Here is a 9,814-nt window from a genome sequence, read left to right on the forward strand (position 1 = left end):
ACACGTCTGATGGACGTTGTGATAGCATACTTTTATGGATCACTTGATAGTGATATTTTATAAAAATCACTTAAGGATTAGAGATAGAGGACACTAAGCCTCGACCATTATATTATGTTATATCCCAACGATTATTATATGGTTTGAAACAATTTGGTCGTATGTGGTACAACATGCTTGGTAAATAATTACTGAATGATGGATATGTTAATAACCAGGTATGTCTTTGCATTTTTATTCAACGTTCACCAACCGTTTTTGTTATTATTGTTGATATGTGGATGCTTTGAATATTATTGGTACTTTTGAAGATATTACTGATGCTATTAACCATTTGAAAAATGAGTTTTGAAATGAAAGATCTCCGAAAGACAAGATTTTGTTTAGGTATACAGGTGGAACACTTATCTTCAGGCATATTTGTTTATCAATCAAACTACACTGAAAAGGTCCTTGATCGGTTCTACGTGGACAAAGCTCATCCACTAACCACGCCAATGGTTTGTCAATCACTCGAGGTTGAAAAGGATCCCTTCCGTCCTAGAGAACAGGATGAATAAGTACTCGGATCTGAAGTTTCCTACCTTCGTGCAATTGGAGCCCTTATATTGCATTTGTTGTGAACCTGTTGGCGAGATTCAATTCTGGCCCAACTAAAAGATGCTGGATACATGTCAAATCTTCACTTTGGGCGATCACAAACAAAGTTACTGGAAATTTATGAAGCAAGCAAATGATGTATTTGGTTAAGACAACTCAAGGAAAGACATGTCTAAGGAGATCGAACAAAACACATATTGTCAGAATTCTTCCATACTCATGAGTTTCAAGAAAATGGTGATATTGATGTACAACAAGTTCGTTCATCCGATAACCTGGTGGATAAAACTGCAAAGTCATTACCGACATCAACATTTGAGAAGTTACGAAGTAATATGGGTATATGGAGATTAAAAAGTCTACTGGATCAAGATGTCGAAATGTGAGTAATTTAATTCAGGGGGAGACTGTACTCTTTTTCCTTCGACAAGGTTTTTTTATCCCATTGGGTTTTTCCTTGCAAGGTTTTAACGAGGCAGTCAATCTCTATGATAACTCGCATTTGACAATCAAGGGGGAGTGTTATAAAATAATATATTAAGTGATTGTCAAAAGCTTAGTCAAGAAGACTCGCAAATCTTATCAAGTAAATTTGGTGAAACTTACTAAGGAAGACTCGCAAAGCTTATCAAGGAAGTCTGACGAAACTTACTAAGGAAGACTCGCATAGCTTATCGAGGAAGACTTACGATACTTACTCGAGAAGAATCGTAATACTTAACCTAGAAGTATTGCAAATCTTAGTTAGGAAGATTCATCAACCAACCTCTATAAATAGCTGGTTCAGTTGAAATGAATTCTATTCTGAAATATTCCGAAATACAACTACTTTCTCTCTCCATCTTCTATTCTCTTTATACTTTCCAGATAGTTTCCTTTATATCCTTGTGTAGTTTAATAGTATACTTTACAAGATTTACAACAGTTTTTATATTGATATCGAATTCAAAGAGACCGATATTTACGTGTATCAAGTATCACGTCCACCCGCAGTCGATGAGTCCTGACAATGATTATCAAATATAATGCTCAAGCGTTGAAGAATCTTCACAAAGAATCCTGACACATAATGATTGGGATGAGATTCATTACTCTTTTAACCACAAAAAACTCGATTTCATTTCAGGTGAAAATGAGATTCATCATGTTTTAGCCACAAAACATTTGATTTTCATATAGGTTGCACGCGTAACCAACCTGATGTTAACATTCATGACCTACTATAAATAGAAGGCATTCTTGTAAAATCCATGCGGATTTAAGAAAATATTTCGAGTTAGATAAAAAGTAAAAACAAAAAGAAGGGACTTGGAAGAAAAAGGTGACCAGTGGTCAGTGGACCTGCAAGGTCCCAAATGGATTGTCTTTTTCGAATTACTCGTCCATACGGAGTATCACATGGAACCTACAAAAAGTTTCACTAATAGCTAGCTATTTTGAACAACTCGATAATTTTAGTTTGGCAACAGATCACTAAATTTGGGTGATCTGCCCAGCTCAATGATACGTGAGGCCCTTACAAAATTAAATAATAAATTTTAATCTTATTGATATATTTGGAATAAAAAAAATAAAAATTAACATTAATAATATCTAGCAAATTAATGTAGAAGGCACCAAAAAAATAATTAAATTTAAAATAAAATTCTAACATAAAAATATATAATATCAATTTATAGTTATACAATGATAATAGTAAGAGTGATTGGCCAATTGCAAAGATAAAATTATCACGGGTTCAAAATTGAGGGTCATTCAAATTTTTTGAGGCCCCTGGCAGCCCTGCTCTGTTTCTCACGTTCTGTAAATAACCAGGACATTGAGGAATATCCGGAGAGGTTTTTCGATAATCAGTTTGATCCTATCTCTATGCATTTTATTTAAAGAAAGGAAGGACCCCAAAGAACAAAATCTCTTTTAGTTAATGAAATAAGAAACTGAACAATTTCACTTTGAAAATTTCCAAAAAACTAATCATGGCTTCTACTCCCCATGGGAAGGTTTAAATCTTTTCGGGAACAATATTCAGACTTAACATAAAGCAATGACTTTCAGTTCACTTCTGTGATTTATCATCAGCCACAAATTTGCTAATCTAGTTTGTGGTCTTTTTAAATAAAATATAATAACCATGCATGAACCACAAATGACGAGGCTCACAGGTGATCTTAATTTTCATCTGCCTCATGTTGCTTGATCTGGCGAACAAAAACCGACTTTTTATGGTGAACTTATATGAGCTATCAATTGAACTTATACAAGAATCGGAACAACTGTTGGAACACTCAATTGCAAAGATGCAACAAAACAAAATTTTGATTGAACATAAACTCACATGTATGTATGCTACTGTTACCACCTTAAACTCTGAGAGCAAACTGCATCAAGACTTGATACTAACCATAATTTTCTAATTTTAACACAGTTGGAAATTTGAAGACTAAAGCAAGGACCACCGTGACCCGGAAATAGAGGAAACACTAGCTTCATGTTTATCTTTCCTACAGAGCCTTTTTTAGATCACACAAGAAACAAAGATGGCCTCACCAAAACATTCTCGAGCTCGGATTGTTAGTACAAAGCCTATTGATTCAACGTGGATTCACCTCCCTGCACTTCTTCCCACGCCATTGTTCCCTCATTATATGTATACCTAAAGCAATAAGCATATAAGTCACCTTGAACAAATATAAATATACAAACAGTTGACTACCAATACATAAAAAAATAGATAAAGATATTTATGCTAATAAAGGCATTTTTTCAGGCAATTTCTTTCAGAAATTCTGCAAGCACGATACAGAACACGGACAGAATAGGTGGCGCCCATTACCATTGTCCAGAAGCTGAACAGTACAATCCTGAAGATGGGTCATAGTAGTAACCTGTACTGCTGCTATAGTAGTACCTGAAAAAATAGACATCAAGATAATGAGCGGAAAACAATTTACTTGTGTGGAGGTAATATGATAAACAAAGAAGTGTAAAATGAGATACAGCAGTGCGAGCAGATCATCTGCTACATCTTACTTCAAAATGTAACACGAAAGAATACAAATATTTTTCAGCTTCAATGTGTATATTTTTTCATATGGAGAGGGAAGAGATCAATTGAGAGATAAATACCCAGAAGATTCATCATAAACATAATCACTTTGCAAGGAAGCACCTACAAGGAGAAGTAATTCCAAGACAATTAGACAATAAATTGCTAATATAATTTACATGGTATTTCTACAGTGGAATTAGGAGCATTTCAGGTTATTAAACTTACTTTCAGAAGGTTGATTGTTGCCATTACTATTAGAGCCAGAAACCAAATCACCCTCGCCAGAGGCAGGGTTAGCATTAGCCTTTTCATCATCTTCAGCAAACATATCAAGTTCATCATCAACCTGTTCCGAATTCACTGATGTACCTTCACCTCTTAATTGTGCTAACTTTTCGTATCCTTCTGTAAGAGAAAAGCACAACTTAGTGACTAAGCAACCCAATTTCAGGACTCTAATGCACATAGCAAAAGAGAAAACTGATAGCTACAACAGGTTACATAGATCCAGTTAGTTCTTAAAAAATATGCCTACGAACTAGAAAATTGAGATGCTTCCTCAATTTGGAAACTGATACCTCTTGCCTTCTTTGTGGAGTATCTTTCGACCAATACATAAAACAGAGACAAGATAGTAACTTGCCAGAATTCTTCAATTGAGAAATAAAAGATTATGTGACAGTTCACCAAAGCGTGTGTAGTGCAAAAAGGTTGTATGTAACTATGGAAAACACAAGAAAAGGTAAGATTAAATTATTCACTACTTCTAATTCTATTCGCTCAAACCAAATCCAGACAAAGAGCAAGAATTACAGGTCCGCGAGATGAGCACAGACGAACAAGTTTCACAATTCTAAAAGAATGAATACATTTTAATAGACTACTTCAAAAAAAGTATCTAGTAGAAGAATCACAAACCTGCCTCTCTTTGGAAAACCTCCTTATTTTCATCATACACATCTGCAAAGAAAATGGGGACAAAAAACAGAGTTGAGTTGAAGATCTCATATGCCATTCATATTAAAGTGCTGAAGACGAAATAAACAATCTTAACTGTAATCGCCATTTTCCATAAGCCTCATGGCATCTTCCGTTAACTGATCAAAAATTACTTTTGTTTCTGCAGACATCTTTTCCTTCTTGCTAGTGGAACTTCCTTTCAGTCTTCTCAGAGCTTGCAAAACCTTAAATGTGACAGAAAACCATAGTTAGTTAAGACCCAGCAAGAAGATGTGGTTAGTGAGAGAAAAGCTCTCGTTACCACATGGAATTTAATTACTGTGTACAGCTACAACACAGATATCGAGGTACAGTGACAGAGAGAGTAACACGAAAGGATTGAATCTCTGTCTCAACAAATCCTTGTCCTAGACATAAATGTGAAAGTTATATAGGAGCAAAACTACAAGATGTGATAGTTATAGGGGATATGCCCTGCACTAACATCACCAGTTAGTTGCCTGCTATACTGATGTGAAACAAGAAATTAACATATTAATTTATATATATTAGTATATGTTATTATATAGGAATGAAATTGATTGTGATTAATTAGCTATAGTATGTGTATTATCGGGGACAAAATTGATTATAGTAGTAAAATAATAAAGAATTTGTTTCCTTTAATTGATTATGGTAGGAGATATTTATAAGGATTTAATTGTCCTAGGAAATTTTTTGGCTCCCAAATAATTAATTGTCTATATAAATTTTTTTAGTCATTCATTACTTAAGGGAGATGAATTACGAATTGATATTTTTAAATAAATCTTATGATTTATCTGTGACACCACAGATATTCTGCGGAGATAGGTAATTTACATGTTTGGGTACAGAATGAGCAGTGTTTGCCCCTTCATGTGTTGTTGCAGTGTACTTTAGCAAAATGTGATGCAAGCTTAATAGACTATTCAGGAGACTCTACTCACTTTTAGTAGTATTTTAGCAAGCAAACGATCTGCACACTCAAATATGCACAAACTTGCTACAGTCCTATTATTGCAGTCTACTACTTGAAAGCATAATTCACCTAGGGGCTAGGAATAAAAACATCTACCAGGGATTAGGTCATTAGAAGAAACAGCCAGGTCGAGGCCAATTTAAAGATGAGTTCTGACACGAAGCATCTCACAAGTATATAGTATAATCCAAGTAAATCTATTCAACACTAACAATTGTTGGCAGGTTGCTTTGATAATATTATCCTAAACATCCAAAGTTTACACACTGGGAGCCGGGAGGAGACAACAGTTGGACACTCAAGACAATAACTAACAAGGCTGGACTACATAACAAATAAGATGCACAGGCAATGAAGTTACTATTTGAAAATTGAAAGCTTACAGTTTCACCAGGTAGAAGAACATCTGCCATCCGTCTCTTCATTGTTCCAATTTCTTTAGATGAAAGTTCAAAGCTCTCTTCCTCGTCAGCTGTTTCTATTCTTTTACCAGCCAATTTCGGATCAATATGAGTATCATCAACATTATCAAGCCATGCATCCTGCATGAAAAAAATAAATTGAAACGCAAGTTTATTATGTAGCATATGATCAACCCTTCCAGCAGTAGTCAATAGTTAGACTAGTACCTTGATCTGTTTCTCATTGACGTACTCAACATAATTTCCAGTCTCATCAAAAAAGCCTTCTTTGTTCTCTTTCTCAAGATTAAAAGGCTCTATGTTAACCCCATCATCAACAAAAGTGTCATTATCCTGCCAAAAGTACAACTCATCACTGCCAATCCTTTTCCCGGACCCAGTAACAAACAAAAAGAAATTATATTCAACTTAAGCAAAGATGTAGGCCCTGTAAAGTAAGCAGTCCAAGTCGTATATTACATACCGGTGAAGAAGATGCATCGCTCCATAACCACGATAGTTAGACATATATATCAGTTTCGTTAAAAAAATGCCATCACACCTATATCTTAAATAGCTAAAGACCTACAGAGTGCATAAATGGACAAGAAACTTAACTTTCCAGTAGGAATTGACTTGATAAAATATAAAACAGGCTACTAGCCTACTACAACTTTAATAATAGACGAGTTTGCCTGCCGAGTACATTTTACTTATACTATTATGGTGCAATATGTAGTCATACTTAATTAATCTTTTGTCACTTGTGAATCAAATAAACAATCAGTCTCATTAATTTTGAAACTTTGGTATTAGTAAATCCCATGACACTAACAAATACATTTGCATTTTGCAGTACTCATTGAGAAACAATGCTTCAACGTTTGATTAAAATTTTATAGAACAGAAATTTACAATATATCAGACCAGTGGCTATTAATTCAATCCTAGGTAAAGAAGCCTTGCTAACTTTATAGTGATCAAACAAGGATCCTCAATTTCATTTAATGACTTGAGGCTACCTTCTTATTTAAATTTAAAATCTAAAATCAAGTTCTAGAAGGTAAAATTTAGAGGGACTAGTATGTACGGAAAACACTAGAAGTTATTACAGTTGTGCAACTAACCATAGAATTTGAAGAACAAACCTGGTAACGAACTTCAGCAACTGATATGTCATGCAACATATCGGTGTCCTCATCAGCAGGAATGTTCATTTTACGACGCAAAGCACGCTCTCTAGCAGCAATTTGAGCTTCTGTCTCGGGCTCGACATCCTTCTCCTCCTCAGCTGGTAGTTGAACAACTGGCACTTGATCCTCTGGCTTCACCTTCTTCCCTTTTGGAAATCTCACCCGTTTTTCCCTAAAATTAATCACCGCACCAACTATTAGTCAAGAACTTTAAAATCAGTTTAATAGACTTTCGACGCAGTTAGGTAAAATTCATATAAACATGCATAAAGACTTCCAATAAATGTTACATGTACAAAACCAATTTAAAAACCGATCTTGTCTGTCTTATGCACCACATCTTCAATTTAACTTTATCCCAAAACAATAGCAATTATAATTGGATTCTATCTTGTAACCCACAATACTAGTATCGAATTTATATATGTGTAGTCGAGCATTATACAATATATTAATGCGGCACAAATACTCAACAGGTTCCCCCGGTAAATTATACTAAATTTTCATACCAACTAAAACCTAATTTCGACATAAGAAGCCCCAACAGTTAAACAAGGCTAATACACAAACAAATATGAGCATCAGCAAGTAATTAAACATAAAATCAACTGCTACAACTACAGTCCCAACATCAATTTGAAGAGAAAAGTTTATTTAATTTACAGCAATCGAAATTAGGGTTTGAGAATATTAAACGAATTAGCAGAACAAGTAGATACATACAAGTGATTGTGCGTGTAAATACAAGGGGGAAGAAGACATACTGTTGTTTGGGTTTGTCGAAAAGATCAAGATCGTCGGGGAGCTTGCGTTTTTTCGATGAATTTTCCGCCATTTTTACACCACCCTCTGAGCTGGGACTATTTTCCCCTGATATATCAATGGAAAATCGATGAATTCACCGTAAGTAAAACTTGGAGGTGAAAGGGGGTAAATTATATACTTATTGATAATTAGTTTTCACTTTTCGCATTATCGTCCGTTAGAACAAATAAAAGGAAAATTAATCATATATATATATATATATATATATATATATATAAAGGAGGATGCGGGGTCTCTAAAATTGTTCGATTCAGTGTTCTGATTTTCTTAAATTTTGGATAGAAAATATAGTTATAATTCAAAAAATCACGTTCAAGAATTCTAAAAGTAATACAACTCTTTTCTTATCGAATTCTAAAGATGATACAATTCTTTTCTTATTTACAAATCTTAAAAGCAATAGGATTACTAGCAATTATTGATAAAATAAAATTCATATTTAAAATTTGTAATGTAAGTTAATACAATTTTTATTTTCAATTAGCTCATCGTCACCCTCTTGTATTGCTTGCAACAAAAAAATAAGCAAGGATGGCACTGTGTTCTATTTATTCAATTAACAATTATTGAACAAATATAATTTAAAAATACAATTCTTATTAGCAAAAGTTATAAAATTTATAATTTTATTATATTAATTTTTTTCAAATTATATATCTAAAAAATAAAAACCAGCATATTTCAGAATCTCAAATTGTCTAAACAAGTTTGCACTAAACTCATGTCGTTCCATAATGGTCAAGAAGATAGTATCTCTATCAAGAAAACATCTTTTAAGATCTTCACGGCCTCATTCAAATAGTATGCATGGACTTACAACCAATCTCGATAATAGTTGGATTCAATCTTATAATTTTTTTAAATTTTGAATGAAAAATAAAATTATAATTCAAAAAATCAAATTCACGGATCTTAAGGGTAATACAAATCTTTTTTTATTGGATTGTAAAAAAGTAAAATTCTTTTCTTATAATTTTCTTAAATTTCGGATTGAAAATATAATTATAATTTAAAAAATCAGGTTCAAGGATTCCAAAAGTTAATACAATTCTTTACTTTTTGGATTATAAAATTAATACAATTCTTTTCTTATATGGGAATCCTCAAAGGAATAGGATTATATTTATTTAAACTAACAATCCTAGATAAAATACAATTTATATTTAAGATTTGTCCGATGCGTACAATTTTTATTTTCGATTTACTCTTATAATTTTCTTAAATTTCGAGTAGAAGATAAAGGATTGTAAAGATAATAACCATTAAAAAATAATAGCAAAAAAATTTAGAACCATAAAAGAATAATATTTTTTAACTAAAAAATAGGAATTATAAAATAAAAATAATTAATAAAATAAAATAGGATATATAAAATAGGAATCATATATTGATTTTATGATAATGTAAATAATTTTTCATTAGTATTGTGTTTGTCGGCCACGGGAGGCGGCCTAAACTGATTTTTATCTAGATAATAATAACTTTTCTATTAGTATTATGTATCATGGTAAAATGGCTAAAATAATTTTTTTTCTATGTTGTAATATATTTTCTTATTAAAACGGGACTACGGTTCAAAATAATTTTCATCCAATCATAATCTTTAATTTTATCATAATTAGAATAATTTTTATATTTATTTAAACTAACAATCATAGATAAAATACAACTTATATTTAAAATTTGCAAGGTAATACATACAATTTTTATTTTCGATTTAGTCTTATAATTTTCTTAAATTTCGAATATTATATAAAGGATTGTGAAGATAATAATCATTAGAAAA

At 32.5% G+C, this 9,814-nt stretch overlaps 1 protein-coding gene across 2 annotated transcripts; it reads right to left on the reverse strand.

The window, feature by feature from the left end:
- Positions 1-2,898: 2,898 nt before the first annotated feature.
- LOC108224648 (uncharacterized) lies at positions 2,899-8,125 on the reverse strand. 2 transcript variants are annotated; one of them, XM_017399332.2, is made up of 10 exons: positions 7,968-8,125; positions 7,159-7,375; positions 6,239-6,364; positions 5,993-6,151; positions 4,704-4,833; positions 4,568-4,609; positions 3,875-4,054; positions 3,727-3,769; positions 3,434-3,508; positions 2,899-3,253 (listed from the first exon to the last, which is right to left on the reverse strand). In XM_017399332.2, exons 1-10 carry the CDS (start codon positions 8,036-8,038, stop codon positions 3,184-3,186), a joined length of 1,113 nt encoding a protein of 370 aa, XP_017254821.1. In that variant the 5' UTR covers positions 8,039-8,125; the 3' UTR covers positions 2,899-3,183. The 2 variants fall into 2 exon arrangements, with proteins under 2 accessions (XP_017254821.1, XP_063936339.1); XM_064080269.1 differs by lacking the exon at positions 3,727-3,769 and having other exon boundaries at positions 2,977-3,253.
- Between the last annotated feature and the right edge of the window lie 1,689 nt (positions 8,126-9,814).

Source organism: Daucus carota, chromosome 6, assembly GCF_001625215.2.
Source record: "Daucus carota subsp. sativus chromosome 6, DH1 v3.0, whole genome shotgun sequence".
Classification (NCBI taxonomy): Eukaryota; Viridiplantae; Streptophyta; class Magnoliopsida; order Apiales; family Apiaceae; genus Daucus; species Daucus carota.